The sequence below is a fragment of the Candoia aspera genome, chromosome 7 (genome assembly GCF_035149785.1).
Source record: "Candoia aspera isolate rCanAsp1 chromosome 7, rCanAsp1.hap2, whole genome shotgun sequence".
Taxonomy (NCBI): domain Eukaryota; kingdom Metazoa; phylum Chordata; class Lepidosauria; order Squamata; family Boidae; genus Candoia; species Candoia aspera.
The window spans coordinates 1,781,399-1,795,518 of record NC_086159.1 but is presented as its reverse complement, the minus strand read 5'-3'; the positions used below and the strand labels follow the sequence as shown (position 1 = coordinate 1,795,518).

General features: G+C 48.2%; 2 protein-coding genes across 2 annotated transcripts; both read left to right on the top strand.

The window, feature by feature from the left end:
• The first annotated feature begins 803 nt into the window (after window positions 1-803).
• Window positions 804-1,760, top strand: LOC134501164 (olfactory receptor 5AR1-like). The gene has a single exon (XM_063308771.1). It carries the CDS (start codon window positions 804-806, stop codon window positions 1,758-1,760), a length of 957 nt encoding a protein of 318 aa, XP_063164841.1.
• A 6,606-nt stretch (window positions 1,761-8,366) lies between these two features.
• LOC134501163 (olfactory receptor 5V1-like) lies at window positions 8,367-13,366 on the top strand. The gene is made up of 4 exons (XM_063308769.1): window positions 8,367-9,277; window positions 10,780-10,828; window positions 12,365-12,529; window positions 13,310-13,366. Exons 1-4 carry the CDS (start codon window positions 8,367-8,369, stop codon window positions 13,364-13,366), a joined length of 1,182 nt encoding a protein of 393 aa, XP_063164839.1.
• The last annotated feature ends 754 nt before the right edge of the window (window positions 13,367-14,120 follow it).

Sequence of the window (14,120 nt, the reverse complement as noted above, 5' to 3'; positions counted from 1 at the left end):
GTTCCTGATGGTCTGCGGGAAAAGGCCTCGAGCAGAGAACATAACCCAAACACGTTCCATTCTCCTGATTCCACATACAGAGCTTGGCACAAGGTCTCACAGCAGCTCCCTCCCGAACAGAAATGCGCATCAGCGCCATGGCATGGGAAATGTTACGATGTATAAACTACACTGAAACCATGAACATGACACCTAGTCTACCTCTCTGCTTCAGGTGAGGCCCATCTGCTCTTTGGCCTGGAAGAGCAGCCTGACCCAGTTCAGCACAGCTCTGCAGTTCTTGATTGGCAAGCAAGAGCAGAGCATGTCTGGGAAGAACGCAGCTTAGAGAGAACACCAAAAGCAAGCTAGCCTCCCATGATGGGGTTGGGTAACACAGGGGTAAACAAGGCATCCCACTCCAAATCAAGGGACACACCACCATCTGAAAGTGGGCATTCCTCTCACCCCAAAGAGAATGAAAAATTCAACTATCAGTGTTCCTCAAACCTTCCTACCAGTTCAAGGGAATAGGTGGGCTATCATCCTGTTAAGCTAAACTTGTTTGATCGGTCTGTGCATCCCTTGTTATATGAACACAGTCGTTGGGCTTCAGTAAGCTGGACTTAGGGGGTAAGCATGTTGTGTGACACCACCTCTGGATGGCCTTGGAGGAAGCGAGAATTGCCAGGTGACAAGTGAGCATGAGTGACATGAGTGTTGGATTCCTCTGTCTTTGAATGGAAGAGACCTCCATCATGCTGCAATGTACTACGCCCCATTACCCGTTGTTCTTTCCTACACAGATCAACACCGTGCTTCCCATGGATGCCAGGAATCATACACAGGTGTCCGAGTTTGTCTTTCTTGGTTTCTCGGGTGTTCCACATGGCCAAATCTACCTCTTTGTAGTGTTCCTAGCCATCTACTTGGTGACCATAATTGGGAACACCACAATCTTCACCCTGATCCGGTTGGATTCACGTCTTCACAGCCCCATGTACTTTTTCCTTAGCCATTTGTCCTGCTTAGATGTTTGTTACTCAACTGTCACGGTCCCCAAGATCCTGATCAATTTTTTGCACCAGAGACACACTATTTCATACAACCAGTGCATGGCTCAGATGTTCTTCCTGATGACGTTTGCAGGGTCTGAATGCGCACTTCTGGCTGTTATGGCCTTTGACCGCTATGCTGCCATTTGCCAACCACTACAGTACAGTAATCTGATGAGCAGTCAGGTGTGTATCCCTCTGGCTCTGGCTTCTTGGATCTGGGGCTTTCTTGATTCATCAATTCACACAGCTCTGGCCACCAATGTGGACTTCTGTGGAGCCAACCAGATCGACCACATCTTCTGTGATGTTCCACCCCTCCTGAAAATTGCATGCAGTGATATTTACATCAACGAGATTGCTCTCCACTTGGCCAGCATCTTCATGGGCTTCAGTCCTTTCTTGTTTATTCTCTTGTCTTACACATATGTAGTCTCTGCCATCTTGCGGATCCGCTCTAATACTGGCAGGAGCAAAGCCTTCTCCACCTGTGCTGCCCACTTGACTGTGGTCGCCATCTACTTTGGCATGGCCAATGTGAATTACAACCGGCCCAGTGCGGGCTACTCCTTGGAGATTGACACCCTGATCTCCACCCTCTATTGTATCGTCAACCCCATGCTGAATCCCCTGATCTACAGCCTCCGCAACAAGGAGGTCAAGGAGGCCCTACGGAAGCTTCTGAGTGGCCAGAAGGCAGAATATGCCTCTACCCAAAGGACATGACAAGTGAAGGTGAATTCAGTAGGACAGCTACTCTCTCTCCTGCCCTTGCCAGTGGGAAGATGCAGAAGCCTCGAGGCTCTACTCCACAGGCCCTTTGCAACTGGCTCCCCAACAACATTGAGAGAGGCTGACTTGCGTTCCGCCTTCTGACAACCAAGCTCAGGAATTTATATTCAGAAAGGAGGTCAGAGAAAACTCTCGGCCAGAGCTGAACCTGGTGAAGACCTGTTATCCCAATGAAACCCAAACCCTAACCTTTGATGGCAAGGATTGGGAAGGTAGAGGACAGAACTGGGGTCCTCCCAGGACTAGTCCTCTCTTGCAGAAGGACTTTCCTGACCAGAGTTTCTTTCTGTAGTGGGTTAAGAATCGGGGGGTGGGGGTGGGTGGGTCTGAAATGAATAACCAGCTGGAGGACTTTTAAATGTTCCCAAAACAGAGGCACTAGGGAGAAGGACAGGGTGGGATTTGTTGGCAGAGTGCTAGGAGAGCATTTGGCCCAGGAGAGATCAGAAAAGTCACACACCAGGCATTTCTATAAAAATAATTTTATTTACAGAAAACAAACATATTTAAAGGCTGTTTGCTGAGAGGAGAGATTTCTCTCAGCTGCATACTCTCTGCAAGCCTACACAGAAGGGAAACTGAAACTAAAACAAGTTCAGGCAAGTTCCTCCCTTAGGCAATGCAACCATTAACACGTGAGAAGGGGACAATTAAATTCAACCTCTTCACCCGGCCAAAATGGTTAGTTACCATAGTAACCTTAATCTGTAGTAGAAAACATATTAACAGGATTCAGGGGAGAGCAAGGTAGAACTTCCTTTGTGAAGCCTGGCTGGAAGCCTTGTCAAAAGCAGTCTCCTTAAGGGAACAGATTTCATGCAACTGGGCCAGGAATTTGGGCCCAGCATCCAGAAAGACCTGGGGAGAACTGGAAAGAGTAACTTTACCCTCAGCAGAGAAAAATAGTTGCATGCTGGTCGTTGCCTCTCTTCAGTGCCGATTGCTCTGTTTGCGGATCATTTTATATCTACTCTGATTCTCTGTTTGCTAGCGCAGAGACTTTCCTGGTTCCTAAGTGCTGGTGGGAGCTTGCAGAGCTCAGTCTGATGTAACTCGTTGCGATTAAAGGAGGCTCTCAGTCTTTATCTCGTTGGACTGCGAAAATAAAGATCCTTTTTCTGATCCCTACAGGGCTGGCTTTGTAATCTAGCAGACACTCCAGAGCTCAAAGAGCCAGGCAAACCCGGTGAAAAGGGCCAAACCAGAGCTATTCATCTATCTATTTGAGCCCATTCGGGCTCACACCGTGGCAGGAAGGGCAGTTGAAAATTGCCATGTCTCTGCCCCTCATTGTGTTTACCAGGGCCCACCTGGCAGACAAAGTTGCTCAGATTCACTCAGAGTTGGACTCTGACTGGGCAAGTCCAAGTGAGTTGCCCGGAGCACAGTCTTATGATATCTGAATTCGATTCTGTTATGCCCAAGGGTTACTAAGGCAGCATGGGACGTGACCACAGGGTGGGTGCATGTGGTGGTTTCAGGCTGAGGGAGGGGGCAGTCCCACAGCCTTGAAGAAGGGGACAGTGCATCCCCTTGTCAAGGGGTCATTGCTGCCCACGTGCGCGCGCACACACACACACCCCATTGGATAATTATTAGCCAGTCTCCAATCTTCCCTTTTGGGGGAAGGTTGTAAAAAAGGTGGTTGGATGAGAGTCACAGAGGATCTTGGAGGAAACAACTTGATCTGCTTTTAGGGATTTGTTTTTGGCTTTGCAAGCTGCCCAGAGTCCATTGGAGGTAGGTGGTCATAACATATCAAACAAAGAAATAAATAAATAATTTCAGGATGTTCTTGCCTGCCTTAATCAAAATACACTGAACAGTTTACAACAGAATACAAATACAAAACAATACAAAATAGTATTAGAACTCTGAGGACATAAAAGCTTGGCAGAAAGGGCTGATTTTCCTGCTTTCTGAAATAGCAAGGGCTGGGGGAAGCCTCCATGGCTAGAGATGTCCGAAGGCTCTTTGCTCCACATCCCACTAACTTTCAAAGTGGGGGGGGGGGTTGGAGGATGCACTTCCCACCCTGGTGCTGTTCCAGGTAGGCCCCAATGGCTGATGACCCCCGGAACGGCATCTGGAACCCCACCAGAGGCCCTGCAGTGGCTGTAGAAGAGGGCCCCCCCTGCCATGGCAGGACTGGCCCCCAGTCTCCCCTCCGTTCTGGAAAGCCTCAGCTTCCAGGCCATCTCCAAAGGCCGCCCCGTTTAGAGGGCCCTGTGGTAATCCGGCAGTGCCAAAGCAAGGCCAGAATCACCATCGCAGAAGGATCCTGCTCCAGGCTTTGCCCCCTGTTACAGCAGTAATCCTGCATCTACGGAGGTCCCAAATCATGAACCACCTCCTTTTGGGGTAGCATGACTGCAGGACTGAGATTTGCAGATACCGCCTGATGCCGGGCATTGCGGACTTTTTCTCAGAAGAACCACACCAGGACGCCATGGATCTTAGAGGGAGGGGTTGCGAGGTTGGCAATTGCAGAGTGAGGTCTCGCAGAATGGGTCTTGCTGACAGGGGCCCCCTCCAGCCCTTCTCTGTGACACTGGCCAGGAACCGGCATGGGGGCATTTTAGCCTCCTGGTTCAGGTCATCTGAAAAGAGGGGGGTCTGTACAATGTGCCAGACTGAGCAAAAATGGGTGTGTTGCAATCCTGGCTCCTGTGGGAATCAAATCAGGCTCCGCCTGCCAACTTCAGCCATCCCGTGGTTTCCTTAGTTGAGAAGAACGTGTTATCTGAACACAGCAACATCACTTTCTGCTTGGGGGCTTAAGGGCTGCACGTCCCCCCGGGAGTCCTGCTCCCCAGTTGCCTTTGTGTTCCTGCAACTCAGCTGCAGTCTTCTCCCGCCCCCAGCTTGGCTCTCTCCGTAAAGAATCTCACTCCTGGGCCGATGGGGTTTGGCGATGCCTTAAAGGCACTTGAGGCCAGACCCCTTCCTTTCACCTGTCTTCTGGCCAGGAGGGCCTGGAGGGGACCAGAGCGCAGGCCATACCGGTTCTGAAAGATGGCTTCAGGAAGCCTTGATAAGACGCACTGGCAGCTTCCGTGGAGGGGGAGCCCATCCGGGTGACAGAGAAGGAGCAGTGCAGAGGTGAGCTTCATGAGCACATCTGGAGCAAGGCACCAGCAGCCCAGGCCCCCAGGTCAGTGGCTCTGCAAGTACCTTCCCCACCTCCCCACATGGCTCCTGGCATGTTAGGGTTTATAAGTAATTACTTTATTACTAGTTATTCCTTTATAAGTAATAATCAGACCTTGAATTGTACTTAGAAGCTGACTGGCAGCCAATGCAGCTTGCATAGCAGTGGTGACCCATGGGCATGAGAGGCACCTGTTACTGGTCGCACCACTGCATTTTGGACCAGATGTACCGTAGGTTCCAGGTGGTCTTCAAGGGCAGCCCCATTTAGAGCACACTGCAGTAATCCAATCATGAGGTGACCAGGACATGAAAAACTGTTGGAAGGGGCTCCTGATCGATCTTGTCTCTTCTAACTCTCTTTCCAGGGCTGGGATTTGAGCCCCTTGGTAATTTTCCTAGTCCTCTCTTGTTCTTTTCCCAGCTCTGAGATACCATGTTTTAAACGTGGGGACCATAATGTTGTTCTGAACATAGAAGTGTCGTAGTTTCTAAAAGGAGATTGGACCATTAGCGTTCACAGTTTCACGCCTCTTCCTCATAACTCCTCTCTTCCACATCCACCTTTCCACCATGGTCTCTGGTAGAGCATTCTGCCATAGCCTTCTACCAAGATCTTCCTTGACTTTCCACTCCAGCAATCATATTTGGAGGTCCCAAGTGGTACTCCATCCAAGTCCTAACCTATCTACTAAGTCCAGTCCCTTAAATCTATTGTTCACCTCCACTGCATATTCCTCAGGAATATTAGTGAGCTCATATCTAGCTGATCTTTGGGTCTTCCCTAATCTCTTTAGTCTGATCCTAAATTGTGCAAGAAGAAGTTCGTGATCTGAACTACAGTCAGCTCCAGGTCTTGTTTTTACCGACTGTATAGATGTCCGCCACCTTTGGCTGCAAAGGATGTAGTCAATCTGGTTTCGGTGTTGTCCATCTGGGGAAGTCCATGTATAAAGCTGTCTCTTAGGTTGCTGGAAGAGAGTGTTTGTAATGCAGAGTGAGTTGTCTTGGCAAAATACTATCAGCCTATGTCCTGCTTCATTTTGTTCACCCAGGGCATGCTTACCTGTAATTCCAGGTGTCATTTGACTGCCCACCTTAGCATTCCAGTCTCCTGTGATGAAAATAACATCTCTTTTAGGCGTGTTGTCCAGTCGGTGCTGCAGATCCTCATAGAACTGCTCTACTTCAGCTTCTTCTGCATTTGTGGTCGGGGCGTATATTTGGATCACTGTGATGTTAGATGGCTTGCCCTGAATTCTAACTGAGATCATTCTATCGTTTTTTGGATTGTATCCAAGCACTGCTTGAGCCACTTTACTATTAATTACGAAGGCTACTCCATTTCTTCTGTGGTCCTCTTGTCCACAGTAGTAGATCTGGTGGTCATTTGATGTGAAGTGGCCCATTCCAGTCCATTTCAGTTCACTGATGCCCAGAATGTCTATCTTTAATCTGGACATCTCACCAATAACCAGATCCAATTTGCCCTGGCTCATAGATCTTACATTCCAGGTTCCAGTGGTGTGTTGATCCTTAGAACATTGGGTTCCCCGTTCACCACCAGCACCGTTGGCAGCTAGCCATCCTTTCGGCTTTGAGCTAGCTGTGTCATCACGTCTGGGGCTAGTTGAGCTCATCCTCTGTTCCTCCCCAGTAGCATTTTGACCATCTTCCGACCTGGGGGTCTCATCTTCCAATGGTATACCGACATATCTCTGGTTGTACTGATCCATTTAGTTTTCAGGGCAAGAATACTGGGGTGGGTTGCCATTACCTTCCCCAGGGATCACATTTAATCTGACCACTCTGTCATGACCTTCCCGTTCTTGGGGGGCCCTTCACGGTTTAGCTCATGGCATCATTGAGGTGCTCAAGCTCCAGCACCACGACAAGGTAACGATCCTTTGCTGAAGTCAGTTGCATAGTCCTGGTTTTATCTCTGACTGGTCCTGGTGCTAGACACACCTTCTTCTTTGGAGATGGAGACAGACTCACACTGATTTTAGTCTTCTTGGGAGACCCGTGATTGCTCTGCCTTTTCAATCTTCAGTCCCTATGGCTGGCCAGACAGGCTTTTTAGTGGTCTTCTAGCCTTTCATAAGAGATGGCCTTGAGGATGACGGCTGTTGAAATTCAACACATTGGGGTGGTATCATTTTGGAGAAGGCTGGGCTACCCAATGGATGTGCCCATGATTTCTTTCCTTGGTAATGATAATATAAGCTACATTTATGCAACACACTTAACCAAGTCACGTAAGTGACTAGTGGCTCCATTTCCATCACGTACTAATTTTCAAGGTGGTTAGGATGTCTGGAGGATTAATCTGTCATGCAACCCACTTTGTTCATTTGTGACCAACTGATCATGGGAGCCCAGGAAATAGTTAATCTGAAAGCAGGTCCTACATGTTATGTCAGTTCCAGCACAGAGCTCCTTTCTCCTTCCAGACTGGTGATGATCCACAACCTTCTGAAGATCACAGATCATCCTTGAGCTTCAGGTTCACGTTCTACTGCAAAACCATGGAATATCAAACGGAAGGATGTCCTTGGTTTTGGAGAGCCTTGGAGCTTTTTATAATCCCAGGGTCACACAGTTGTTTTATGGAACATCTAAAGCATGCTTCCTCTATTCTTATAAATCAAGATCTGAATGTGGACTTTTCAGATGTTCTCTAAAGCCATCAGGGGCCTTTGTAATTAGAAAGGTTGGGAGAATTGCTCCAGGGGCTTTGCAGAGCTGAGAATGGATAATCTAGCAGCAAAGATTTCTATAGTTTGATCTGTCCTGAAGAGTTGTGAGATCGTTCTAACCCAAACCTTAGCCCCATCTTCTGTGGTTTGATCTTTGGTAGTTCTAAATTTTTGTTTCCTAAAAAATGGTAATAACATTGTGTTTCCTCCTTTCCTCCTTAGGTGATACTGCTTCCACTTATTGTTGTTTTTGAGTTTTGTTTTTGATCAGAAGGACAAGTCACTCCCAAATTACAAAAAATCCCAACTTAAACAAGTGTCCATCCTTACCCAACACCACAGATTTGTTGAAAGCCTTCAACTTATAAGAGCAAAAGTAATACTTTATGACTCTGGGAACTTCAAGTGCAACTTATGGTATTAAGTGCAACATGGGGAAAATCTATGTGTATGTTCACTAAGAGTAGACAACAACTTGATGGCACGTAATGAATGAATGAATGAATGAATCAATCAATCAATCAAGTGCAATGGTTTGATTTTGTGGATTGCTTCATCCACTACAAAATCTGAAGAGACAAGTGTCTCATTTGCTTTGTGCATCTGAGGTATATGTGAAGGTAAGAAAGTCTCGTTCAGTGATTTTTTCCTCTACTTAAACATCTTTGCTACACACAATCCCTGCATTGCCATGGATGTCAGCAATCAGACTCTTGCTACAGAATTTGTATTTCTGGGTTTCTCCAGCATCACACATGGTCAGATCTACCTCATCTTGGTGTTCCTCGCCATCTATCTGGTCACCATTCTGGGTAACATCACAATAATCACCCTCATCCTGTTCACTTCCTTCCTTCACTGTCCCATGTATTTTTTCCTCAGCCACTTATCCTGCTTGGATGTCTGCTACTCAACAGTCACAGTGCCCAAGATCCTAGCAAGTCTCCATCTCCAAAGGCACAGCATTTCCTACAACCATTGCTTTGCCCAGATGTTCTTCCTGATGGCCTTCCCTGGCTCAGAATGCTGGTTGCTGGCCATCATGGCGTATGACCGCTATGCTGCCATCTGTCAACCGTTGCGCTATTCTCACATCATGAGCCCACATGTTTGCATGCAAGCGGCCATTTTCATCTGGATCTGGAGCTTTCTGAATTCAGCAGTGCACACAGCCTTGGCCTCCAAGTTACATTTCTGTGGAGACAATCAGATCCATCACATCTTCTGTGACCTCCCACCACTGCTGAAAATCGCCTGTAGTGACATATATGCCAACCAGATAACAACGCATATAGCCACCCTATTTGTGGGACTGACCCCTTTCCTTTTCATTGTCATCTCCTACTTCTACATCCTTGCATCCATCCTGCGCATCCGCTGCAACTCGGGCAGACAGAAAGCTTTTTCCACCTGCTCTTCTCACATGTTGGTGGTCATCCTTTACTTTGGAAATGGAATCTTAAACTACAACCGGCCAAGCTCTGGCTACTCCCTGGAGATTGACACCCTGATTTCCACAGTGCATTGCATTGTCACCCCGATGTTGAACCCCCTGATCTACAGCCTCCGCAACAAGGAGGTGAAGGGGGCCTTGCGGAAGGTCCTGGAAGGCAACAGGAGAATATAGACTTCTTCTCTAAGGTTGGAAAGCCTTCTTGGCACTCCAAGAGACCAGTTCTTGCTTTTTCTTGTGAAGCTCCAGGGAAAAGTGGCACATCTTTGTTCGATGGACACAATCCATGGCTTCTAGCCGCACTGCCTTCCTCGAGTCTTTCACCAGAGAGAAACAGGCTTCCTTCTTCCAACATGAGCCCATCTTGTTTGTGGGGTGGAATTGGTGCCCATGGGATGCCATTTGTCATGGGTCACCTAGCCGCACCATAGCAGAAGGCAGGGGGAAGCACATCAGAATTTCCCCCCCTTGAGGTGCCGTTGGGTGACATTGGGATAGTGAGGAAAATGCTCTTTGCCAGGGCAGGTTTGGGCCATGGGGCAGTGTCATGTTCGCCGTTTCAATGTCTTTGATACATCGTAACATTTCGCATGTCATTAGCTGGATGCGTGTTTCATCTTTCACGGGAGGATGGGAGGATTTATCTCTTGGCTCTGCTTTTGGAATGTGTTTGGGTTATCTGTTGTGTTCAAGGTTACTTTCCCAGGCTAGCAGTTCTGATGGTTGCCAGCACCTGGGACGGGCGGGGCTGTTGGCAGGGAGGCGGGGTACGTTTGCACCGAGGGTTTTAAGTTTGTATTTGGCGCGCTTTTGCTCATTCTCAGCTTTCTCTGTATTTGTCCTAAGTTCCCTAATAAATCAGATTTCATTTAGCAACCTCTTGTGAGTCTGAGTATTTGGGTTGGGCAATCATTACAGGCAGGTGCAAAGGGAGGGAATGGCCTTTGGGGCCAGGTTTGCTCCACTTCTCTCCAAGGAGCATAAAATTGCAGGGTGCCACAAATCAGATCTGGGGCTGCTTTCTGCTCTTTTCTGTTGCCTAATTTCAAATCTAGAAATAGAGCATGAATTGAGACAACCATTGCAGTTTTGCAAAGAATACACTTTCTGAGTTAGTAAGAGATTCTAGCCAGGAATAAACAGTTTTAGGAGCTCCGTCTTCATATCTTCTGAAGACTGAGGGTGAAACCTTGGGCAAGGTGTTCTACGTGCAGACCAATGCAGCCATTCTCTGAGAGACCTTATGAGCCTGCAAAGCGTTAAAAAAAACTGGCCCATGAGCTGCCTGGGAACAAGGGAGTTGAATCCTGACTGGACGATGCTGAGTTAGAGATTTCAGAAAGCTGCTGAAGGGCGCAGGATGCACAGATGTCCCGAAACCTCCAGGAGTGCCTCTTAAACTAAGGTTCCTGGTGTAATTACGTTTTAGGAACTATTCTGAGACCAAGAAATTGCTTGTCTTGCTTCATCCAAAGGACATTAAACCAATGGACTGTAGAGAACACAGGGAAGAGGTAGATGTGAGCATGGAGGGTTTTCCTCTTGCCATTCCCCACCCAATGCTTTATTTGTATTTTTTTCTTGAAGAAATGATTATTCACTATTCAGAATGCAATAAATTATGTTCAAAAAATTTTTAAGTCGTTAACTCATATTTAAAAGTTCTTTTGTTAAGGAACGAAGGAAACTGGCCCAGTGCGGTAAAAATCTTTTGATCCAAAGGTTCCTAATAGCTGAAAAGCAGTTAACAAGCAATTTCCAAAGGTGATTGGGAAAGGAAGGATGCGAGCTTAGGGCCCTGTCGAAGGCACCGACCACACTTTGAGCAAAAAGATGGCTACTCCCTCATCTCCCAGGGCTCTAAACCTGCCAGAGACCACTGTCTTGCAGTCTCCTCACGAGGAGCAGCTGCCTGGAGCACTTGTGGATGAGCTCAAGTCCTCTCCTTGTCCAGAGAGGCATCACGAAGAGCCAGTCGACTCACTGTCTCTTCATTCTGCCGCAGTCCTCGGCTCTGCTTTTCCTGGAGTCGTCTTCAGTCTGGCCTTTTTCCCCCGGAACAGATGGGATATGGGAAAAAGAGATCATGTGTTGTATTTTAAGAGAAGCTGATAGTTACTCAAATTGTTTATACTTGTTGTAATGAAGGGGAAGTCATTTCGTTATATACATTTCTTTTTCTTTACTATATTCTTATTTTTCTTTCTCTTCTATTTTTTATTCTTCCTCTTCTCTTCTTTTCTGCATTTTCTATTTTTTCTATTTTTTTAGTTGTATTAGTTTCTATTGTAATCTTTAATAAAATTACTATCTATATCTATATCTCAATAAAGTATGAATTGCAACCATGGCCTGTTTTCTTTCCAAAGATTAGTTATCTAGTTTAGCGACTCCACTCCTTTGGACTGACAAGTTGGGGTATGAAGTTCCATCAAATGATGCCAAGTCTAAGGAGCAGGAAGCTGCTAGAGAGCCTGATATTGCCCTGTGAACCCCTTTCTTTAGGTTAAGGTGAAAGAACTTACAATCGTCTGCTACTTCTATAAAAAGGGGAAGTTTTGGCCAACAATCGTACACCTGGCATTTCTTGTGATGGGTGGACTGGGATTGTTGGCGTGTTTGGATAGCAGGAGGCAGCTCTCTCATCCGCATCGGTGGCACCCTTGGCGGAACAGCAACTGCAGGCTCTCAGAACTTCGACCTAAGACAGGAAGATGGGCACACAACCGCGGGCAGTCACCACTTTTTCATTATCTTCCCTGCACCTCCCCAAGTTTCTGAACTCTGAGATGTTTGGGAAGATTTTACTCCAGGTGCAAGGGCAAAGGCCTCAAAAGCCTTAAATAAAATATTCCCTCCAGGGGAACCAAAACTCCTGACTAGATCTTGTGTAAGGATGCCATTTATGCAAGTGACCCAGTCAGACTCTGGCTGTGTTGGTCCTGGATCCGAGGGGTGGAAGGTGCTTCTCTGTGGGAGGGGCGGTTCCACGTGCCTTGAAGGAGGCAGTGGGGTGCCGTGTTTGCAGGAAGCCATCATTGGACCCAGCAGTGCTGGAGAATTTTTGTCCAGTCTCCAACTTTCTCTTTCTGGGAAAGGTAGTTGGGAAGGTATTAAGCCGACAGCTTCAGAGGGCCCTGGAGGAAGCAGATTGTCTAGACATGTCACCACTGGTTTTCAGAGTAGAATATAGTCCTGAGAAAGCAATGAACACACTTGTAGACGATTTCTCACAGGTTCAGGATGGGAGTGATGTATCCATCCTGGCCTTCCTTGATCTGTCAAGAGCTCTGAAGACCAGTGTTCGTGGCATTCTTCTGGGCTGGCTGAGCGGGCTGGGAGTGGGAGACACGGCTCCTCACCGGTCCTCCTTCCCGCAAGGCCAGTCGCAGTTCATGTCGGTAGGGAAGAGAGGTCTAGCCATAGGCCCCTGCTACGCTGGACTCTGCCTGCTCCTATTTGACATCTGCAGGAAAGCACCGGTGGAAGTCATCTCTTGGCACGGGGTCAAGCGTTCTTAGTATGCTGATGACACTCAGCCGTGCATCTCTGCCCCTCGTCCAAGGGGTGTTGTGGAGGACTTCCCCAGCGGCTGGAGGGTAGATGCGACTGGACGGGGAAGAACAGGCGTCAGCTCAACCCTGACAAGACTGAGCGGCTGCGGGGTTTAGGGCTCCCCGGATCTGGGCCTTTCTATTGCTAAGCCTGAATGGGGTTACAGGGAGTCCTTGAGTTACAACAGCAATTGGGATGGGGATTGTTGTTGCTAAGTGAGGTGGTCATAAAATGCGACATCACGTGGCCACATTGCTTAGCGACGGCAATCCAGGCTGTGGGGTTTAGGGCTCCCCGGATCTGGGTCTTTCTATTGCTAACCCTGAATGGGGTTACAGTCTACCAGGAAAGGAAGGAGGGAGGGAGACTCTTAAAATGCCCTGGCTTTTTTTTTTAAATGCTCTTGGATTCATTTCTAGAATGCCTGCTAAAAGCAAACGGGATAACTGATTTCAGATTTCTCTCCCTGCCTGGCTCCGTTTCAGACCTGGAAAAGATTGTCCTGCTTTGCCCTCTTCCTTCCTCCCACCCCTGAGAAAACTCTCCTGTGCCTGCTAACAAGCCCCACATGAGTCAGACTTGCGCCGGAGGATCCCTCTGCCTGCCTCCGGCTTTACTCCCCGCAGAGCCCAGGGCAGGACTACGCTCAGGGCCCCCACGCCAAGGCACGCTTCACCCAATGAGCACCGCCTGCCACGGATAATGCCGGCAACTGGCAGCCTCGGTCCTACGGTAAGAATGAGCTTCCTGCTCTGTGGGCAGGCGGTTGGCCGAGACACCTCTCCTCTCGTTGTACCTGAACCCGACTGTGGGAGAACCTGGGGAGAGGGTGCTCAGCTGGTCTTCAGCAGGTGAGATAAGCAGCACAGGTGAGTTGCTTTCTGGTCCATCAAGGATTCTCCTCCCATTCTTTCTGGGGTGGCACTGTAAGAAGATTTTTAGCTTTAGGAGGGAGGGACCAGGAATGCCAGACTCAACCCGGGAAACTCCACCTAGGGAATCTCGGAACTGGCACAGGCCTTCCGCTGCCTGAGACTCACAACAGACCACAGTTTGCAACCACTGACAAGCCAGCCTTTCCCATCCTTTGTAGGACTATGTGCTGCTTCAGAGATGGGCTTTGATTGGACACAGCAGCTCCCTGGATCAAAGCTGGGAACTGGAAACTTACAGATACATTTTCCAGCTCCTTTTGTTATGACAGGCAAGGGAACTGAGGGATCAAGTTTCAAGACCCTCAAACCAAGAACATCGTCATGCAGTGTAAGTCAACTATGGATCGCATATTGCTGCTAGCCATGGCAGCAAGGTGGCAATTCCATGTTCAGAGGTGACGTGTCTCAGCCGAATATTGGGTGAGGAACATGAAGAGGAGGGTGTTGCTCTTGGGTTTGCAAGAGGCGTCTTGAAAGGGGCACCCTCACCCCATTGTCTCCA